This window comes from Artemia franciscana, chromosome 9, assembly GCF_032884065.1.
Source record: "Artemia franciscana chromosome 9, ASM3288406v1, whole genome shotgun sequence".
In the NCBI taxonomy this organism is placed as follows: Eukaryota; Metazoa; Arthropoda; class Branchiopoda; order Anostraca; family Artemiidae; genus Artemia; species Artemia franciscana.
Genome location: NC_088871.1, coordinates 12,511,646 through 12,533,440, shown reverse-complemented (window position 1 = coordinate 12,533,440; position 21,795 = coordinate 12,511,646). Strand labels below are relative to the sequence as shown.

General features: G+C 34.3%; 2 protein-coding genes across 5 annotated transcripts in view; one reads left to right on the top strand and one right to left on the bottom strand.

Annotated features, from left to right (window-relative positions):
* LOC136031013 (protein krasavietz-like) overlaps nucleotides 1-11,053 on the bottom strand; it is a 37,631-nt gene extending 26,578 nt beyond the window's left edge. Inside the window, exons 1-3 of the mRNA XM_065710185.1 lie at nucleotides 10,903-11,053; nucleotides 5,058-5,234; nucleotides 2,795-2,904 (exon numbers count right to left, since the gene is read on the bottom strand). Of these exons, the coding sequence (XP_065566257.1) occupies nucleotides 2,795-2,904; nucleotides 5,058-5,234; nucleotides 10,903-10,963 (348 nt within the window). The 5' untranslated portion in view covers nucleotides 10,964-11,053. The remainder of the gene's footprint in view (nucleotides 1-2,794; nucleotides 2,905-5,057; nucleotides 5,235-10,902) is intronic.
* Nucleotides 11,054-11,157: 104 nt separating this feature from the next.
* LOC136031012 (PMS1 protein homolog 1-like) overlaps nucleotides 11,158-21,795 on the top strand; it is an 83,824-nt gene continuing 73,186 nt past the window's right edge. For all 4 annotated transcript variants that reach the window (XR_010618412.1, XM_065710182.1, XM_065710181.1 and 1 more), the window contains exons 1-4: nucleotides 11,158-11,257; nucleotides 15,666-15,835; nucleotides 17,739-17,859; nucleotides 19,482-19,646. Coding sequence is in view for 3 of the 4 variants with exons in the window: in XM_065710182.1 (XP_065566254.1) it covers nucleotides 15,677-15,835; nucleotides 17,739-17,859; nucleotides 19,482-19,646 (445 nt within the window). In the remaining variant the exon portion in view is untranslated. The remainder of the gene's footprint in view (nucleotides 11,258-15,665; nucleotides 15,836-17,738; nucleotides 17,860-19,481; nucleotides 19,647-21,795) is intronic.

The following is a 21,795-nucleotide window of genomic DNA, read 5'->3' as shown; positions in this document are numbered from 1 at the left end:
AACTTATCTTTGGCGCATGGACTGTGTCCATCAGGGTGGAAGAAGGCCTTGGTAAAGCCGCTTCACAAAAGTGGCTCCAGGTCAGATTTTAAAAATTATCGGCCAATTTCAATCACGTCTATTTTTTGCCGAGTGATGGAAAAGTTGATTGTTTCACACGTTCAAAAGTATTTTGACGGAAATCATCTTTGGAATCCTGCTCAGCATGGTTTCCGAAAAATAGGTCTTGTAATACTCAGCTTCTTGAGGTTACTTTGGATTTTCAACGTTTTGCCGATTTAGCTATACCCTTTGACTGCATTTACATCGACTTCTCGAAGGCATTCGACAAAGTCTCAATACCCACCCTTCTTAAAAAATGTGCAGCTTATAAATTGGGTAAAAAAACAATTGCATTTATTGCTGATTATCTAAATGGACGAACTCAGCAGGTTGTCGTTGGTGGAGCTATGTCATCCTCAATTGATGTGTTAAGCGGAGTCCCCCAGGGTAGCTGCCTGGGTCCAATTTTATTTTGTTTATTTATTAATGACCTGCCTTCCTCTGTTCAGCATTCTACTGTCAAGATGTTCGCGGATGATGTAAAACTTTATCTACCAGTACGAGACCAAAACGATGTGCAACTTTTACAGGAGGATCTTGACTCTCTAACTTATTGGTGCGAATCTAATTCCATGTTCATAAACCCTTCTAAGTGTGTTGTTCTACACTATGCTCGTAAACTCCCACCTGTGCATACTTACCAGCTGTCTGGCATACGAATCCCTTCTAACGAAATAGTGCTTGACCTTGGTGTCTACTTTGGTACCCAATTGAAATTTGATAAGCATGTTTCGGAAATTGTAAAGAATGCGAATTATCGTTTATCGTCTATAAGGAGAAGCTTTAGTAGGTTTAACCTTCGTAATTTCTTACTACTATATAAATCAATGGTCCGCCCTCTTCTTGAGTATAATACTTCTGTTTGGTTTCCATTAAGTCTAACGGATGAGCATAGGATAGAAAAGGTTCAGAGAAGGGCCACTAGATTGGTCCCATACCTTCAGCGCCTTTCTTATCCGCAGAGACTTTCTAGGCTTCAACTCCCATCGTTGAAGTTTCGTAGACGTCGCAATGACCTTGTAAATGTGTTTCGTATAATTAAAGGAGTGGATGATGTTGATCCAAATTTATTTTTAAATTTAGCCATTATCACTCTACTCGTCAGCATGATTATAAATTATATCCCCCAAAACCACTGAAAAAAATTGGTCAATTATGTTTTGTTAGTAGGGTTGCCAGACCATGGAATGGTTTGCCTTTGGAGGTTGTCGAGGCAGATAGCGTTCGAAATTTTAAGAGTCCATTAGTAAATACGCCTTTTTATTTAGACGTTTTTGTTGTATAATGTCGTTTTATTTAGAAGTTTTTGCTGTTTAGTTTTGTCGCCAATTTACTTTAGATTAGTATTAGGATTTTGTGTTTTTGTGTTTTAGCGACAAGCATTTATGCTTACCGCTATTCGTAATAATAAATAAATAACCGCAACAATACAGGCATATGGCATCTATGCCAACTCTTGATTATTTAGGGAGTATTTTGGATATTGTCTCAATTAACCAAATCATAAATTATTTGTAATAATGGTTTAGTTTAAAATTCAAGGAAATTTAGCTTTGCAGAGAGCTTCCAGCTTATAAAGACAAATTTTAGATTTGTAAAAAACAAGAAAAAAAGCAATCCAGCATTTTTCCAATATAGTTTCTGTTACAAGAATTTATATCAAGAATACACCCAATCTATCAACTTGCACCAATATTCTGAATGGGATTACCTCTAAAACAAATGACAGACAGTTATTATTAGTGACAACTTACAGCCAGACAAAATTTTTCCAATGAAATTCCAGGGCAAATTAGAAAAAACAGACAAAAAACTTATATAAGCAAATACAAAATGTATTTATAAACACAGCTCCTTTGCATAAAAAAAGCATGACTTCATTTAAATATTTTTTATTATTATTCCGTTTATTTCAGCTTTATATCTTTTTCGTGTGTATTAATTATAACATATTATCAGATTGAATGATCATACTGCAGAAAATCCTATATTGCAGACAATCTTAGAAGAAAATCAACTTTTTAAAAAATCACAAGTCACATTTGATTTGATCACGTGTGATTATAAAAATCACATTTTTTAGGCTTATTTGTGGTCCCATATTTCTGGTGTATTAAAAGTATTTTCACAAATAGATCATTCATATTTTTTTCCAAAAATGTCTGACACTTTAAATATAACAATCTATTCTAAATTTGGGAACCTATATAATTACTGCAATGTTGAGACTTTGCTAAAAACCCTTCCCTCCACCTCTGCTTGCTACCCACTTGCTTAGCATAGACATGTTTTATGTATTACTTGCTTTGCGCAATGCTTTATTTTGCTTATTGAAAGACTTAGACAACCAGCCCTAATTTCATAATTTCTGGTGATTTCAGTAGGATTTTTAAAAATAATGTTTTTGTGGTTTTCAGAAGATCTATGATCATTTAAATCTAAAAGAATATTCGAACACTCAGATACCACGATTACTCCAATATTCAGACTTTCCTAACATCCACTCCTGCTTGCTACTGACTTTCTTAGTGCAGACGTGTTTTATGAATTACCTTTTCTGCCTAATGCTTTATTTTGCTTCTTGGTCTATTTTATAAGCGTTTGGGTTTCCAAATTAAGCAACAATTGAACAGGTCACTTGCAATAGCTGTTAACAGCAAAACTACCAAAAAATAAAGTGATTATGAACTACCTGCTCATATTTCCGGATGGAATCAACAGCCTCATTGGCTCCAAAAACACAGAGCTCTGTCTTGTATGGTTTTCCTGGTTGAGCATCTTGAACAATAGACCCACCAGGAGCTGAAACAATTAAATAAATTACAGATCTTAAACCTAATTTCAAGTACACTAAAGGACGGCTCAGACGATGTTCGTAAAGTCGTTCGCAAAGTTGCTTCGTTAATCTTCCGTAAACATTTACGTGAGCAAGCATTAAAGTTTAAACTTTAGTTAACTTTTTTTTGTTTAGTTCATAAGGTTGACCAATAGGGAAAGAGTTCCAGAGCAAAATTTTTAAACAGATTTAGAAATGTGGAATCAGAAAACTGAAGATATGCTGATTTCTGTAGTCCAAGAAAAGCCTGTCATATACCAGTCTTCTCAATGAAGACACAAAGACAGGATCTGCACTGAACACATATTCAAAGAGATCGGCACTGTTATGTGCCAACAGTTTGGTGATCAATTTTACAGGTGAGTTGAACACTACTTTTGTTGCTTGGTTGGGCTTTAGACCATATATCAGATACTATAGTACACACCCAAGCTCCTTATTTCTTCAAGACTTTTCTCCAAAACATGAAATGCTTCAGAAATTTGAATAGTTTGCTGCTCAAAACGCACGTAGAGTACAAGGTGAGCAGTGAAAACTTTACAGAAACACACTTTGAAAACGACTTTACAAACCCTGTCTGAGCCATCCTTAATAGCTAGGATCTAGATCTTAAGACTAAAAAAAGTCAATTAAAACGATATTGAAAGAGGGACTATGATAAAAAAGGAAGAAAATTAAAAAAAAAACTGACAATTATTGCAAAATTTCCAGCCAATAATATAGAGTAGGGGAGATTGATGTCAGAAAATCATCTCTGAGGAAAATGAACTAGCATTGTCCAGAAAAATCACGAAATTGATCATTAAAACCTAAAATAGACTTATTTTTTTTTAATATTGGTTTTCTTACTTTTGGTTTGCATTTGGCTGAAAACAAAGGAATCAATTTTGCCAAAAGGGCAAAATAATTGCAAACACATACTTGTCTACATTTTTATAAACTATTAATTTGTACTCGAGATAAGGCACAGGAGGTTCAGCCGAACTTAGCAAGCTTGTCCCCAAAACTTGCAGCAGCTGGGGTCAAACCTTGGGCACTGCATTGCCAAGAAAGTATCAATCCCCTATGCTATCACAAGGATGTGGTAGCACCAAACATGATAGGTTCTGCAACTAGTGTAGGTTCTGTATACTAACCAAGCCTCAGCTATTTTGTGATCATTACAAAAAAGGGATAGAAAAAAACACATATTTTCAGAAAATTAAGGTTAGATTAAAGACAGAGACTCTCAAGGGCATATCCAGAATTTTTGTTTGTGTGAGGGGGTTAAAAAACTTAAAATAATGCATCAGAAATTTGTTCCTATACATTTCAACTTGGGCTAACATTGCCGGGGGAGTGGGGGAGGGGAGACAAACCTGAACTCCCCTGGATACAGCCTTGGACTAAGAATTAAAATCCATTTTTTTTTTCAAAATTGCACTCTTGCTTTAGAAAATTGCTAACACTAGAAATTCCCAGCCAATCTAAAACACAAATGCATGATGAGCTCTTACAGAAATTGCAAAGAAACTTCCTGAAAAATTTATACATATATATATATATATATATATATATATATATATATATATATATATATATATATATATATATATATATATATATATATATTTTTGGGGGGGGGGGGGTAAGAGGAGTTGAAATTTTAGGGAAGGGGTTAATTTTTTTTCATTTTGTTCTCATGCTGTGATTAAAATATTCACTATTGTTAGTTTTATTCACCCTGTGTTATCTGACAGGCTTTTAGACTAGTTATTTATATTTATGAAACATTTGAGAATATACTCAATTAGGGTTATTTTTCTAGTTTTGCTGGGTATTGCTGCACTGTAACTAGTCCTAGTAGTTCTTAATTCCTAAAGAGCCAAAGATACCCCTTTGGCTTTCAGCATTCGACCTTCCTCCCTAATCAATTTCTCATCTTACTTTTGGGTCTTCATTTATTTATAGCCTACATATACAAAAAAGTATAAAGGTAGAGTGATGATAAAAACACAAGAGAAAAAAACAAAGAACAAAATCAGCAATTTAGGTGAGACAAATGGTGAGAGGACTCCATTACTTGAAGTCCAGAATTAAGTTATCCAAAATCAAGATATCCATATAAAAATTAAATTACCTAAACATCCTCCAGCTATGAGTGTATCAAAAAGAGCTTCACCATATCTTCTATAATCTAATTTTGACCCTGCAGTGTCAAGAAATTTGGAAACAGCCTCCAGATCAGTTCCTGCTTCATTCAAACCTTGGATAATTGCATCTCTGAAACCAAATGGATCAAATTTCTCCTTTTCATCTAAAATATGATTATTATTAGAGCAAATCATTCTCACAAATAGGTTTGAACAATCTGCTGCTTATACTTATCTTAGAGGTGAGGGGGAGGGGGGTACAATGTAGAAGGTTTCTGAAATAGTAGCAACAACAACAACAAAAAGCAGAATATTTTTTTCTTGACTCCACCTCTCTTCAGACAGTTGTATATGTGCACATCTATGGTAAAGGAGATTCCTTATAATCCCTTTGTTTGCATTTACGCTAATTAGTAATTGCCTTTCTTTGAGATGTGAAGTTGATTTACCTTTGGGACATGCAAGTTTGACAGCCTGATACTGCCTTCCGTGTTTGGAAGATTTATGCTAACAAAAAGCTTTGGATAGCTTATCTTGATAAAGATGTTGTTCAGGTTCAGCAACTGTCTTCAATTTAATCTTTCTTAAATCTTTAAAAAATCATAATTACTTATGACTTTACACCTATTTCAAGGTTTCCTTTTTTCATATAGCCTATTGCTCTCTTGCGATTTAGTGCAAAATAGGGAGGTATTAGAGAGCCCTATTGTGAGGGTTTCAATCTCCTATCCAAGATATTGAATTTTGCATTTTTTTTCTCCACAAAAGGAAGATAAAAAATGCATGTTTATTCATTTCTTCTTCCCAGGGGTATTTGTATTGAACTAGTGGTCCTAGTAGATTGAAGATAGCTCATTCGAATATAAATTGACAGTTCTACAGTCCTTTTAAAGTAAAAAAAAAAATATTGTACCATGGAAAGTGGTGTTTTCTGTCATTTATGGCACTAAACAAAAATTTTGCCCTATGGAGGACCAAGTTGCTACCAATTGAAAGTTCTGATATACCCAACAGATATAATAGTATTGAAAACTATATATTAAGCTTCCTAGTAGTAGAGGAAGTGAGGAAATACATATTTCCTGAGAAGTAAGGAAATACAGCTGCATTTGCTCCTGAAAATACAATAAGTTCATACAAGTGAAGGCACTTCAGATGGGAAAACTTTCTAGTGTATCCATTCTTGATTGCAATGGATGAACTGGTATTAAGCAGTATTGATTATGTTATGGATGTCACTTGTGAGGCAAGGGGGAGACCCCTCCCCAAATGCTTTCAGATAAAAATTTGTACATGTAATGCATCTACTGGCTCAATTTTTTTTTATTAGGCAATGGGCTGATGGAAATATGTGATGTAAAATCAAGGAATGAAGGTCAGTCTCAGTCAGTAAAGACACTTTACTTTATCCCCCCCCCCCCAATACAAACATAGAGCCCATATTATACAGGCCTAGGCTATTTCCCAAGTGTTATTGGTATGCTGTATTTTTTTTCTTGATTTTGTTCTTTCCTTTGATAAAATATCTGAACAAGAGTGACATATTGGCAAAATCCATGGAACATGTATAATTTGGGCTATGTACTTGCACATTAATGGGGGTGGTAAAGTAAGGTGAAATGATTTTGTTTAATCATTTAAATAGCCAGTAAGAATAATACAAAGATAACAGAAAACCTGACAGAATGTAAGAATAATTTGAGAATGAAATTATGATCAAAAGTGTATCTCCCTTAGGGGGGGGGGGGAGTTTCTAGCTCTTTTTAAAGCTTCTTTAAATTTGTTCTCAAAATAACATTTTACTATTAAGACTAAGGAAGATAATAATTACCAATCATAAATCAGCTGCAAATGTCAATTCCTTCTCACTAGCAAGTTTTTTTTTAGAATTTTTTTTTAACTTTTGGTTAGTATGCTGTTTTACCTTAATTTGTACCTCAGAGCTAAATAAGATCCACTGTTGGATCTGTTCAGTTCTGTTGTTGAGATAGAGGCTAAACCATTTCAGACAAAATATAAAAAAGAGGTTTGTGACTGTGTTTACAGCCTAGTGACATGCCTTCTGATTAGGAGAGTAATAGATGCAATTTAAGCCTACTTGGTATCAGTGACCACAGATAGGTATGATTAAGGGGACCATTCTTCTGTGGTTTAGAGTAGACACTGCTGCACATGATGAGCATATGACACAGATGATGGGCAGTTCCATTTGTATCTTGAAGCTTTGGCTTTGCATTCTTTGCCAATTCTCCTTTTCAAAGCAGATGTCAAAGACATAGTCTCTTTACTTAAAGAGTTCCAATCATTGATGACCCTTTGGCTAAAGAAAAGTCTTGACTGATTCTGCAGCTAACTCAAAGATTACAAAGCTTCTTAGAATGACCTCATGTGTGTCTTTCTTTAAGTAACCAAGTAAAGATCTTATTTTGGGGTTAGTCAACATATTTATATGTAAGTAAAAGGTCACTGTACTTGTGTTGAAAGGTCAAAAATGGGCATTTTAGGGTGAATAGCCTTTCACTATATAGTTTTTTGCCAAGTTCAGATATGCACTTGATAGCAAGCTTTACATACCTTCAATCATCCCTGGAAACAGTCTGTGGAGTGTTGAGGAACTTAGGTTATCTATAGTGACTCCCAGGTTTTTACCACTGGCACAAATTGGGACAGGAATAGGGGATGGTGCCTGGTTATCATTCATAATAAACTGGTGCTGATGATTATTGTGACAAAAGTGAATAGTGACACATTTTGATATAATAAAAGAAAGAAGTAACCTCTCTGCCAATGCCTTTATGTGATCAAGGTCAGATTGTATTGATGATTTGTCAGGTACACCAAACAGTTTTGAATCATCAGCATAAAGAATTAGGAGGTTGCTGATTTCAGGAATCATATCATTAATATGAAGAAGAAACAATGTGGGTCCAAGAACCATTCCCTGGGTAACACCACTTAGGACTTTACAGGGCACCAAGTAGGTACATTTGCCATCTGTTGTGAAGAGTTGTATAGTCTGAGAACCAGCCAGGATGTGCATTAATCAATCTACTAATTCTTAGTTGTTTCTTGCTGCTGTTAACTTAAAACAAAACCAATTACACAGGACCTTGTCAAATGCTCTGACTATGTCTAAAAGAATCAAATAAACAAGTAGGTCCAGAAACTGGAAAACCAGTTCATAAGTATCTGGAAAGGTATTTCCTACAGATTTTCCTTGAAGAAAGCCATACTACCTATGGGGGATAATTTCATTATTAGCACTGTGTTGAGGAAGTGCATCATTAACAATCCTCTTGGGGACTTTTGTGACAGCAAATGTGATGCTGATAGGTATATAATTTTCTGCTTTGGATATATCACCTTTTTAAAGATTAATTTAAGAAACTTTTTCCACAAAACAAGTTTTTCAAAGAAAAGTAAAGAGCTCTATTAAGCTGAAAAATGAGCAGGAATAGAGTTAAATAATATTAGAAGCATAAAACTACCACAAATCAATATCAATAGGTAAATAAAACTCAAAATGAACAAAAATTATCATGAGCAGGACTGATGCCTTATCAAGACCAGAACAAAACTTGTACTTTACTGAAAAAAAAAGAATGACCATGGATTGTAAATTTAATTGACATATACTGATATTTATTCCTTAAAGTTTTGATATTTTCTTATCTATGAAAGTAAAAAAGGTGAAAATATTTAAAATGTATTGTTTTCAGTAAAGGGCACTAGCCCTTTCAATTTCTAATTAAACAAGCCCTAATTGAAGTTTCTACAACAAAAATAGCCGCTGCAAACTTTTTATCAGATGCATTTCTGGAAAATACAAGGTGTGTGTGTGTGTCTGTGTGTGTAGGGGGATCCTCTGCCCTCTGATCACTTTGAATCTTAAAAGGGCACTAGAGCTTCTGATTACAAATCAAATAAGCCCTATACAAAGTTGCTATAATCATCTCTTCTATGAAACCTTAAATGCCCCCAAGGCCTGAGGGGCACAAAGACACAATTTCTGGACCTTCCAACTACATTGAACAAAATGGTTACCTCAAAATTTTGATTGAATATATTTGGATAAATGGTAGGTATGTGAGGGGAGTTAGTTCCCCTCTAATCACAGAACTACTAAAAAAAAAGCTCTAGCCCTTTTAATTTCCAATCAAATGAGTCCTTTGCAAAGTTTCCACAACAACTTCTTTAATATGAACTGCCTTGATCTAGGACAAACCAAAAAAAGATACTTAGGCAGCACTATCATGATGCCTATGATAGGCATAATATAAGGTAGTTTCTACTTAGAGGGGACTTGCTTATGATTAATGGAATGTTCAAAAAATTATAAAATTATTCAGAAGATCAGCTGTATTCTGGGTACTAGTTACTTTGTTTCTATCACTTGTTATTCAGCATTAAATAGAGCTCTAGTTATGGTCTTTACTAGGTTCATAGCTCTAGAATTTCTTAGTGCTCAATTTACTTTGGTCAGAACGTCTTGTCTCAAAGTTATGGTACAGCTCTTTGGTGTTATTTTTTTTAATTACTTTGGGCTTTAGAGCTCAGAGCTCAAATTGTAATTTGCCTTATAAACAAATGTTAAATTATGAAAGAGCTTGAAAAGCACAAAACTGATATATTCACTATTACCCTAGCTAGGATTATTTTGTAAACTACAAATTTACCCCCAAATTATATATTTCTAATACAATCTGCCAATGAGTCTCTCTTGCACCCTGTGTACCAAATAGCCTTAATTGAATCTAACCTACTATGACAAAACAAGAACTAGAAAAGCATGATTGATGGGTGGTGGAATAGGCCTACATGGGTAATATATAATTTGGGCCATAGCATATATTCAATTGGGTAATTTCATCAGTTTTTTAGGGAGAGTAGGGAAAGTTAGAGCTGATTTTCCCAAATCAACTAAAAATGACTGTGCAAACTGAAAAATGGGTAAAATTATAGCAAATTGTGTAACTGGCTTTAGTATAAAGTGAATATGCTACTTGATGCCTTTTTTTTATGCTCTTTATGCATATAACATTCACTTCTACCTTAAATTTAAGCACTTTTGTATAACCTAACCTTGTTATAAATAAAATAATTTTAGCACTGAGAAAATGTAGTATTATTTTGCAGAAAATGAGCAATAAGTCATACTCTAATTGAAAATTCATCATTTTGAAGAGCTCAAAAAATACTTAAATTTGAATTTGCAATTGAAGTGATTATTATAGCCTATTTGTTAAGAACATGAAAAAAGGCATCAAAAGGTATGTTCAGTTTATTGGTAAGTCAGTTATATAAACTGTCAGGTAGAAGTGATTATTATTTAAGGTAGAAGTAATTATTATATTTGTAAAAAGCATAAAAAAGGCATTGGGTGGTATATTCACTTTATGTGAAAGCCAATTATACAATTTGCTAAAATTTTACCAAAAAATTACCCATATAGGCCTAATAGGCTAACATAAAGGCAAATAGCCTATATAGGCTACTGAACAAAACTGACCTGTTTCTCTGGATAGGGCTACTTCAATTATACAGGCTTATATCAGTTCTGAAAAGGCAATTCCTGTTATTTGAGGAAAATTTTAAGCTATTTCAATGTTTTTTTTTCAAAATTAAGGAAATGTAAGGCTATTTGTGGATCTTTGAAACTTCATAAATTGAGATTGAGCAAAGTTGTGAGGCAAAAAACAGTTTCGTTATACTTTGTTGAAGCAGAAGGTCTATGTTGCATGATTTCACTTTTAGGCCCAGTAACAAAAAGATTTTTAAAGGTCAGGGCCCATACTAATGCTTTGCAACATACATCGGCAAAAACGATATTACCTCTTTTTCTGGTCTTGATTCTTGCACCTGTTAAGGTAGGCTTTTCTATCTTAGAACTCATGCACTAACCCAGAATATGAATTTCACAAAGGTTTAGCAACTTTAGAAGCAAGCTGTTGCAGGTGAGAAGAATAAACTAATGATGAAAGTAGTGTTTTGAGGTAACAGACTTGCCATTTCTATTTGGCTTCCATAAAATGAGATCTGGGGCCTCACTTCATTTCTGGTACTTTCACAGCTGACAATGCTGAAATTAGTATATAGAAAATTGAAAATGAAACACGTGCTCTAACATCACTTTAAGGAGTAACTTTAAGCAGCTTCAACTAGTACCTGGAATTATACTTAAGTCTGGGTAAAATTCTACTTAATTGACTTCTTGCTATCTTAGTAAGGGTTTAGGTTAGGAAAAAGAAACTTTCAGGGATGAATCTACAGACTAAAGTATGTCCCTGGAAGGTAGGATTTTGAAGCAACTAGGCTACCTCCACTCCTTCTCCGTCTCGAGGGCCCTGACCTTTAAAATTTGTGTGTTATAAAAATGAAACCTTGCAAAATAGATGTTCTGCTTAATTGAAGTACAACAAAGTTGTTTTCAGCTTCATAACTTGTCTCAATTCCATTTTACCTTAAATTACCTTAAGTTGCAACTTGGAGCAATATAAGGATTTTTCCTTGTAGAAACTCCAGATTTGATAACACATGACACATAGTTGAATATATACACTTGACTAGTAGTTTGATGTTGCTGATTCAAGTGCTTCCCAGTTATACTTCCATTCTTTTTTTTGACCATTTGTTGTCAAGATGGTTCTTAAAGCTGTCTGTGGTTTGGGCAGCAATGGTATCTGGGAGTAATTTTTTCCAGAGGTTAGCAACACAATTGGTAAGAAAATGGGCATGTTGCCACTTTGAGGAGAAATGCCTGGATAACTTCAAGTTATGTCCCCTTGTACAAGAATCCTGAGACGCCAGAGGAAGAAGACCAGGAACTGCCTTGGAATTAATAAGTTTATGAACCAGAATGGCATCACCCTGTCTTCTTCTATAAACCAGAGCTGGGAGTTTCAGCTTGCATAGCCTTTTAGGGTAAGGGAGCTCATGCAGTCCACTCACCATCTTAGTGGCTCTTCTCTGGACATCTTCAAGAATTTTAACATCTTTTTTGAAAAAGGGGGATGCAAGGACCAAGCCTGTCTCAAGCCTTGGCCAAACAAGTCCTTAATACAAAAGGCTCAGAATTTTAGGAGAATGGGAGGAAATTGTTCTTTTTATGAGCCCTAGTGATGAGCTAGCTGATGCTGCTGCCTTCTTTGCATGAGTGCTAAATTTAAGATCATTGTCAACAATTACTCCTAGGTCATGTTCTTCCAACACTAGATAAAGGAGCTGACCATAAAGAGAGTAAGTTGTATTGATATTCTTGTGCCCAAAGTGTAAAACATGACATTTTGACACATTGAAAGTAAGTAGCCAAGATTTTGCCCACATGCTAAGGAGATCAGGGTCATTTTGAAGTTGGGAAGTATCTTCAAGAGTGCTAGCTAGACTAATTACCTTGGAATCATCAGCATATAATGTCATCCTGCTTTTAAGCACTAGAAGAGCTTCATTTATGAAAATATTGAACATGGTGGGGCCAAGAGCACTACCCTGTGGAACCCCACTGATAACACTCTGAGAGGAGGATAGAATAGGATTGCCATCTGCATCAAACAGTCTTACATGCTGAACACAATTCCTCAAGAAATCCAGGATCCATTTAAGAATTTTTTTCTCCAAACCAATAGATTGTAGCTTAAACTCAAGTCTCCTATGACAAACTTTGTCAAATGCTTTTGAAAAATCAAGGAGGATCATGTCAACAGGGACTCCCAACTCCAGTAGTTTTGTAATATAGTCATATGACTCAAGCAGATTAGTGTCAACTGATCTGTTGCATTGGAAACCATGTTGAGAACTGTTAAGAAGATTATTCCAATCAAGATGCTCAATAACTGCTTTGTTGACAATACATTCAAGAAGCTTAACAACAACAGAGGTAATATTAATAGGCCAGTAATTTTCCACAGAATCTTTCCTTCCCTTTTTGTGAATGGGGGTAATATGCCACTTTCCACTCAGCAGGAAGCTTTGAGCTATCAAGAGATAGTCTAATGAGCTTTGAAAGTGGGTATACTATTTCTGTTCTGCACTCATGCAAGAGACAGGGGTGGAGGCCATCTGGCCCTGCAGATTTATTTACATTCAACAAAGCTAGCTGTTTCATAACAGACTCCTCAATCAGCTCAAGAGGTGGCATTGGTCAAGTAACAATATTTGAGGGGGGAGCTGGGAGCTTACTAGCAGTTTCTGATGTAAAAGCTGATGCAAATTGCTTATTTAGGATATTGGCTTTAATAGCTGGGTCTGATACTGTCTGACCATGATGAGTCAAATCAGGGACAGAGTGCCTATTTCAACATTTAACAGAACCATACTGCCAAAACAGCTTGGGATTATTTTTTATATTTTCAGCTAACCTTTTTTCATGTCTCTTCTTCAGTTGTTTGGTGGAATTGGTGGCCTCAGGCTATAAGGTTTTAAAGATATGCAAATACATTTCCTAAATTTTGAAAAAAAAAACATTGATATGGCTCAAAATTCTACTCAAATAACAGGAATTGCATTTTCAGAACTAAAGGCAGAGAAAAAGCAACTAGTAACTGAAAATTAAGGTAAAATGTTGTTTTTGTCAAAATTTCAGTAGGTATAGACCTGTCATGTAGGAAATTTTCAGGGCCCTCTAGAGGGAAAAGGAGTGGAGAGGGGTACCTTAAAATACCTTCCTGGGACATAATTTAGCCTGTAGACCCATCCCTGAAAGTTTCATTTTCCTAACCTAAACCCTTTCCAAGATAGCAAGAAGTCAATTAACTAGAGTGGATATGTAAATCATGGTTGCTTTTCTCACAATCCCCCCTCTGCTGGTCCCATATATTTTATATGCTGGTCTGGCCCTTAATCATGTAGGCTATTACTTTATTGTTTATCACATCTTGATCTGTCATGCCCTCTATGCTAAGCCATCTTTGATGCTTTCTTTGCCAGTGACAATCACTTTGTGGTGGCTTGGCCAAGGGATTTCAACAAAAATTTGGAAAAAAATAGGTTAGCCAATTATTTAAAAGTGTGGATAGCCTAGAAGTGGAAGGAAAAATGATAATATCATTATTATAGCCTAAAGACATTGCATGTTTTAGATTGATAACTTTATTCTTTTGGTGTTTTCTTTTAGTTTTTTTTTGTACATCCTAGGCATAGAGCTATAAGGTACATGGGACCATCAATGGAAGGTAGGGGTACATTATGAAAAAAGAAACCACAGTATTTAGAAAGAGCATAAAACAAGGAATAGTCTATTATGGTACTACTTTTATTTGTTTTAAATATTCTATTTAGGAGCAATCAATGCTAAAATAGACAAGAGTATTGCAACATTATTATTACAATCTCTAGTAAGAAAAAAAATGCTATGTATACACAAGGAGGAAATCTTTAAATTGCTCCAAGCTACAAATTAAAGTAACTTAAGATAATAGCTGATTCAGAAAGGGTAATTTTTATTTTCATTAGCCATAATAGAAAATGTCTTTTGCATAGCACTGGGGTAAATATTGAGCAGTTCATATTATTAACCTACAAATAAAGTGAACACACCAATAGATGCCCTTTTGTATGATCTTTCTGAATATAATAATCACTTTTCTTACAAATTCAATTTTAAGCCTTTTTAGAGGCCTTGAAAAGAAAGATTTCATTCTATATTTTTTGGATGTCAAAAATATTGATTTGTCTACTTTAATTTGAATAAAAAAATTGAAAACAAATTCACCATATTTTCTTCTTATTTTGTTAGGCAGCCCAAAAAAACTGCTGTTTCACCTATATGTTGAAATGTGTTTTTAAATGTTTGTTTCGAATTTAACTATTACAAATCAATGCTTGAAGATTATATAACTATAAAAAAAAATGAATTTTATAATGAAATAAAAGGTTTAAGACCAATGTTTTAACCCTTTTTTATACTAAAAAAGGAAAAAAATTGAAAGAAATTATCATTTTCAAGGGTCCAAAAAAGGCTTAAAAATGAATTTGCAAGAAAAGTGATTATTGTTTTCAGAATCAACATAAAAAATTTGCAACTAGTGGTATGTTCACTTTTTGTGGGTCAATAATATGAACTGCTCAATATTTACCAGCACTAGTGTGTCCTCTTTTTCTGTTCTTTCTTTTATTTGTTGCTACTAGGGCACTGAAACCAGGGCATAATTTTCTATAAGACAGAGGGAGAAACTGCTCCCCTTACCTTGGTTTGCCTCCATCAGACCCCAGTTTGCCCTTTAACTCAAATTTAGTTTCTTCAATAATCTTGTCAAACCTAAGACAATCCTGCATAATTGAGGGAATACCCAAAATCCTAGCAGGAATACCCAAGTCCTTTCTTGGGTACAAGCATATTGTTACTGTCACACATAAATGTAGTATCTGACGTTACTACACAATGAGATAATTGTCAAATAGGGTTTGCCAAGTTTTGCTTAAAGGGAGGGTCACTAGAGTAATCCAAATCAGGAGGATCAAAGGAGCAGTAGGGCAAACCGTTTTTGGTAATTGTTTAAAAAGTCTGAAAATGTCAGATATGGCCTTTAGGCGTTACAGTGGCGATATATTTATCCATAGTGCTTTAAATACTAATGCAATTCTGCTTTATCTTCATATAGGATTAAGGGACATGGATCAAAAAATAGAAGGGAATAAAATTACAGTCCTTTCAGAAGCCACAGTCCAAGCTTTACGTTGCAGTCAAATAATCATCAAAACTTCTTGTGTAGTAAAGGAACTTGTTGAAAATGCTATCGATGCAGGCTGCTCCTCTATTGATGTTAAACTGGTGAGTTAATTTAACTTTTCAATAGTTATCGGTTAACGGTTATCAGTATAACGGTAACGGTTATCGGATATCGGTTGTTGAAAATGCTATCGATGCAGGCTGCTCCTCTATTGATGTTAAACTGGTGAGTTAATTTAACTTTTCAATAGTTATTGGTTAACGTTTTATTTGAAATCAGTGTATGCCTCTCATGTTTTCTGAAAATTTGTTACATACATTAGCTTCTGTGATTACAAGCAGGTTATTACATTATATAACAACAGCACGATTCCTTGATAAGTCATTTGTAGATAGCATCTTGAGATTTGAGCTTAGCTTATATGTATTTGATTCTCTAATTACATAATAGCATAACTATTGTGTTTTCTTTATTCTTAAGTCGTGAGGCGACTTGATTTTTCGATTTTGGTCATATTTGATATTTTGAATCAGATATTTAATATCAGATATTTAAATAGATAGATAGATAAGTGTATTTTGAAAGCCCATGGGCAATATATACACAAAAATATAAATAAATAACAAACAAGCAAGGAAATTAAACAACAGTACAAAATACAAACACGCACAAAAACAGAATACAACGCGAAAATGCCTAATCTAACAACAAAAGAAATTAATCATATAAAACTTTTCTTCTTATTAAGGACTTATCTATAAATTTATAATAAGGATATTATCAATATTGTGAATATATTTGAATTCATTTGAATATGGACTTGCCAAACTGCCTTCTTGTAAATGTTTAATGTTCATAGGCTAAAAGGTTTTTTGTCAATCTTCGGGTTTTTTTTTTGTTATAGTGAACTTCTGTATGAACAAAAAAAAGTACAAAGATTCACCAGAGCCATTGATAGCACATACGGCGTCAAGTCAACGTTGCAGATGCTGAGTCTTTTTTAAAGGGACAAGTAGCAAGCTTGTCTCAACCTTTCTATGGTGGGATCAAACCCTGGGCCCAGTGTTGCCAAGCAGAGCATCAGTCCACTGTGCTACAACAGGATAAATATACAAAGTTAAGAGTCGGTCAAGTACTTATGTGCACTAAACTCTCAAAACCCATTCTAAAGTTGATTTATTCATTTTGGCTGCTCAGAAGCTCAAAAAGTTGTTTAGTTTAGTTTGGGCTGATTTAGCAGTTTGTTTCTAGACAGTTTGTCTCTTGTGGAACATCACCACCCCTTCCAGTATCTTTTAGGTGGGCTTGCGGCATTTAATTAATAAGGGTTCTGTCACTTTTGACGGTTTGTAAACAGAAGTTTCTCCTAGCAATTCCTCCCAGGATATTGAATTTTTAGTTCTGAGTTTGAGATCTTGGGAAAAGTATATGAATAAAGCATCACCCTTAATAAGAGTATCACTGATAATCTTTTTAAACCTGGATATTTTTTACAAGTGAATCTTGGGTTATTGGCAAATTGACATTGGCAGCCCTGTACTGAACGGATGTTGCAACCCATTGCCGCCGTTTAATCACTCTAAGAAGAAGCAGGATGCTTGAATAATGCCCTATTCAAGCATCTGGCTCAACATGTTCAATGTGGAGCTCGAAAAGATTGGCAGATTGTGATGTCATGGGTGATAAAAAAGAGCACACACAAAAACCTGGTACCCAGCTTTCCTTGAAATTATAGCGCCAAAGAAGACTGAAAAGCTCACGTCTTGACGCAAGTAAAAACGTACAGATTAAGAAGTACAACATACTGCAAGAGAACCGTTTTTGGTCGCACTTAGCACATCTTGGGAATGCAGAGGGTCTTCATTTTGCAATTTAACAAAATTGTGGCGACTGAATAAAAGTTATAAAAATGTCCAACGCACTTATCTCTAAAATCGTACGATTTATAGGTTTTTCTTTTTTTGTGTATTTCGTTTAGTGACCAAATCTTTTCTTATTTACTAGGATAATTATGGGCTTGACGTAATTGAAGTTAGAGATGATGGAACAGGAATTCGCCCTGTTGATCTTCAGATTCTTGGCTCCGCGCATTGTACCTCAAAAATAACAGACACCAGTGATTTGGGTAAGTTTTTCAAGCATGTGAGAATCAAATAAGGGAAAGTATGCGTGCAGAGACTTGGTCATAATATAAAATACCCATAAGGATCGAAATTGTATCCAGTGTCTTAATAAACAAATTTTAGCAACAGATTTACTAATAAATGTGTCCCTCTGTAGAACAGAAGATTGTTTTTAATTGCTAGTGAAATTTTTCAACAATTTAAAATGCCGTTGAAAATAATTGCTGATAGTTATTGAGCGTAAAATTTAAAAAAAATTTGAAGAATAAAAATAAATTTGCTTTACAATTTTTTATTCCATTGATGCTCGTTTTAAAAAACTAAATGCTGTTTAGGTCATTTTATTTTATGTTTGATGGTCCCATTTAAAATTCCCCTCCCCCCCCATTTAATATTGTTCTCCAAAATAATAGTAATAGATGTTTGTTAGTTAAAAAGCGTGTTTCTTCGACGTTACGAAAAATTGTTGGCAACAATTAGGATGTGGAAAACAAGCCTAAATTGTAATCAAGCATATTTGGTAAATTAATCTAGTGCTATGAATTTAGTGCAGAGAGGTTACTGAGAAATTTAAATATTGAGTTTTCTATTTGCTGTGCGAGTTTTAGCATGCTATTTTTCTTCAGTTTTAATGTTTAAACATAAGACGTAAATTCGTTTATCACTCGATTGCCGATGTACAACTTCATCCATCTTCTGAATTACATTTTTGATCTATGCTTTATGTTTTTTTGATTAAAAAATACACTGAAGACCTATGAAAATATGTAAACTTTCTTATTTTTCAATAATATTTAGACAATTTCCTAGGAAAAGTCTAGGTAGCATCAATCTTTGTGTATTTTGAGGCTTAAGCATGTCAAAAAAAGGGCAAGTTATGAGAGAATTTTTTTGTTGTTTTCACCAGTTGTTTGCTAACTATGATATTTGTCATATTTTGGAATACTTTAGACATGCGTCGAGTTCATGTATGTCGAGAAAACGAAAAGAAAAGAAATTATACGAAAAATGTTGTTACTGTGTATTATTCTCTGTGATAGAACAGTTGTCCTCGTGAGCATTGATGAAACTATGGCCACGTTAAACTATTTTTAATCGTTCTTTATTTTTTTAAAATAAATAAGTAAATAAAGAAAAGGAGCAAATTCAGACATGCTATAAGAACGAATGCAAAAATGACCAAAAAATAGTATGGCTATCATGTGCTTTGTAATTTTTCACTACTCGAACACATATGCAAATATCAAAAGAAAGATCAATAATGGGTTTTCTTTTTTTATTTTCTCAGTTTCTTAGGGACTAAGGAACTCAAATATAATTGATTATTTTTTATTATATTATTACCAATAATGTATAATCTTGATCATAATGAATATCATCTGTATTTGATGATTATTAAATACAGTTTCATGTATGCTTGGATTTTGCGTTATAGCTTGTCAGGCTATTTGTTGTATATGAAATGTTCAAATACACTAATTTTACTTAGCTTTGCTTTTTTGTAGTCAATTACAATAGATTTTTTTGTTATGTTACTATCAACAATATATATTCTTAATACTAATGATTATTATCTATATTTGATAATTATTCAACATAGTTTCAATGTATGCTTTTATTCTAGATGATTTAAGGTCATATGGATTTCGCGGTGAAGCTTTTCATGCCATTTGCTGCATGGCAAACGTTTCGCTTGTATCCAGGCACAAAGAAGAAGAAAATGGGACAATGGTTTTATACGATTCAAATGGGAAGATAAAATGTCAGAAGCCATACCCGGCTAAACAAGGTATGAAATGGGTATTTGTCAATTAAGCCTTTGGCGAAAATTGCTTGTCCTCTTGAGTCATACCAGTTCACAGGAGGAGGAGGGAGAGAGCAACTTCAAGCTAGGTTTAAAACAGTAACTCTTCTCATACGGGAAGCTTATGGACACAAGTTTAGGTATTTTTGGTCTGAATTGGCAGTATAAAATGTTGTTGGCCACAGACCGTGATACCTAGTGCTACTCTGAGGTGTAAGTAGTAGTAGTTTTACTGCTATATACACTTTGGGATAGCTTCCGCCCCACTATCTCTCATCTTATTGCCACTGATTTTCCCCCCTGCTTCTCCCTCCCCTTCCCCTCTAATCTTTGGGTTCCCTCTGGATGCCACTCTGGTGACAACCTAAGGAGTATATCTGTCGCCTTAGGGATAACATGCGCCAAATAGCGCCATCAACATGCCTTAAGTAGTTTTTGGAGAGCTAGTCTGTCTAAATCTGAAGATGAGGAAACATACAAAGATGAGCTAGTAGATTATTGAAAATTATCTTGCCACTTTTGGAGCCACTTCTGCCATTTTTGCACTTATTGCCACTCTGTTGTCGATAAAGGTGTAGCTGCCATTTTTGAACCTACTACTTCAGAAGGAGAGCAGATGCATCTTGAGTAGACAGTACCGGCTAGAGTAATTTAAACGGCGTTTAGGTTGTTTTTAAAATGATCCTGATGCGTTTGGAAACGTTTGCCACCCTGTATTTGCTTCCCAAAAGGGAAAAAAAGACATTCAATCTATTTTTGAACCTACTACTTCAGAAGGAGAGCAGATGCATCTTGAGTAGACAGTACCGGCTAGAGTAATTTAAACGGCCTTTAGGTTGTTTTTAAAATGATCCTGATGCGTTTGGAATACGTTTGCCACCCTGTATTTGCTTCCCAAAAGGGAAAAAAAAGGACATTCAATCCATTTTTGAACCTACTACTTCAGAAGGAGAGCAGATGCATCTTGAGTAGACAGTACCGGCTAGAGTAATTTAAACGGCCTTTAGGTTGTTTTTAAAATGATCCTGATGCGTTTGGAATACGTTTGCCACCCTGTATTTGCTTCCCAAAAGGGAAAAAAAGGACATTCAATCCATTTTTGAACCTACTACTTCAAAAGGAGAGCAGATGCATCTTGAGTAGAATGAATGAATGAGTGAATGGACTTTATTACCCGTAAAAGTATAAAAAAACCAAATACGTAGTATTATAAATAAACAAAAACAAAAACGATAAACAGCGAAGAAAAAAAAATCAAACTAACAAAGTAGTACAGTACCGGCTAGAGTAATTTAAACGGCGTTTAGGTAAGTGTAAAAAAATGGAAAATATGTTTTGGATTTTTTTTACTCTTATATTTGACCAGTTGTTTCTATGAGAAGGCTCTATTATTGTATGTTATTGTGATTACCAAATGTTCTGCAAATTGACCTAACCCTATCTGTCTTATAAGCAGTAGAAGAACATCTTAACATAACATAAAAGAATCCTCCTTCTTTCGAAAGTCTCAGGTTGGATGTAAATAAACTTAAACCTTCCATTGAAGTCGGCTTCTAGTAAATTAAAATCAAATCTATTTTGGTTTTTATTGTTTTTAATAGGAAGATTTTACCAATTACTTGTATACTGAATAGAAATGCTCACTGTTAACGAAGATTCTGGGAAGGTTGGAATAGTGTGAAAAAGTGGTTCAAGCCTAATTCATATTTTTGATTTTACTTCTAATCTTATATTCTCCTATTAAACTCCTGCTAAAATAAGAATTTGTATAATAGGCTATCTGACTAGTGGATTTTAATATCTACTAGAACCGTATCAATTTGCTAATGATATGAAAATAAATATAATTTTTGCCCCTAGACCCACCTTAGGATTATGTATGTCTTTTTGTTTCAGACTTCTTTTAATTATTTTAAAACTAAATATCCAATTTAATTGACATTTTAATTACTTTTCTTTTTAAATTAAGTTATTATTTGTGAAACTATTTGTAGAATACCACTATTAGTAGCAATAACCTACGGAATAAAAAAAAACTGCATAGGTGCCTAGTGCTAGGTTGAAAGTGAAACGTTTTTAATACAAACATTATTTGCTCCTGGAGCCATCTTAGGTTTAATGATAACCGGATTCC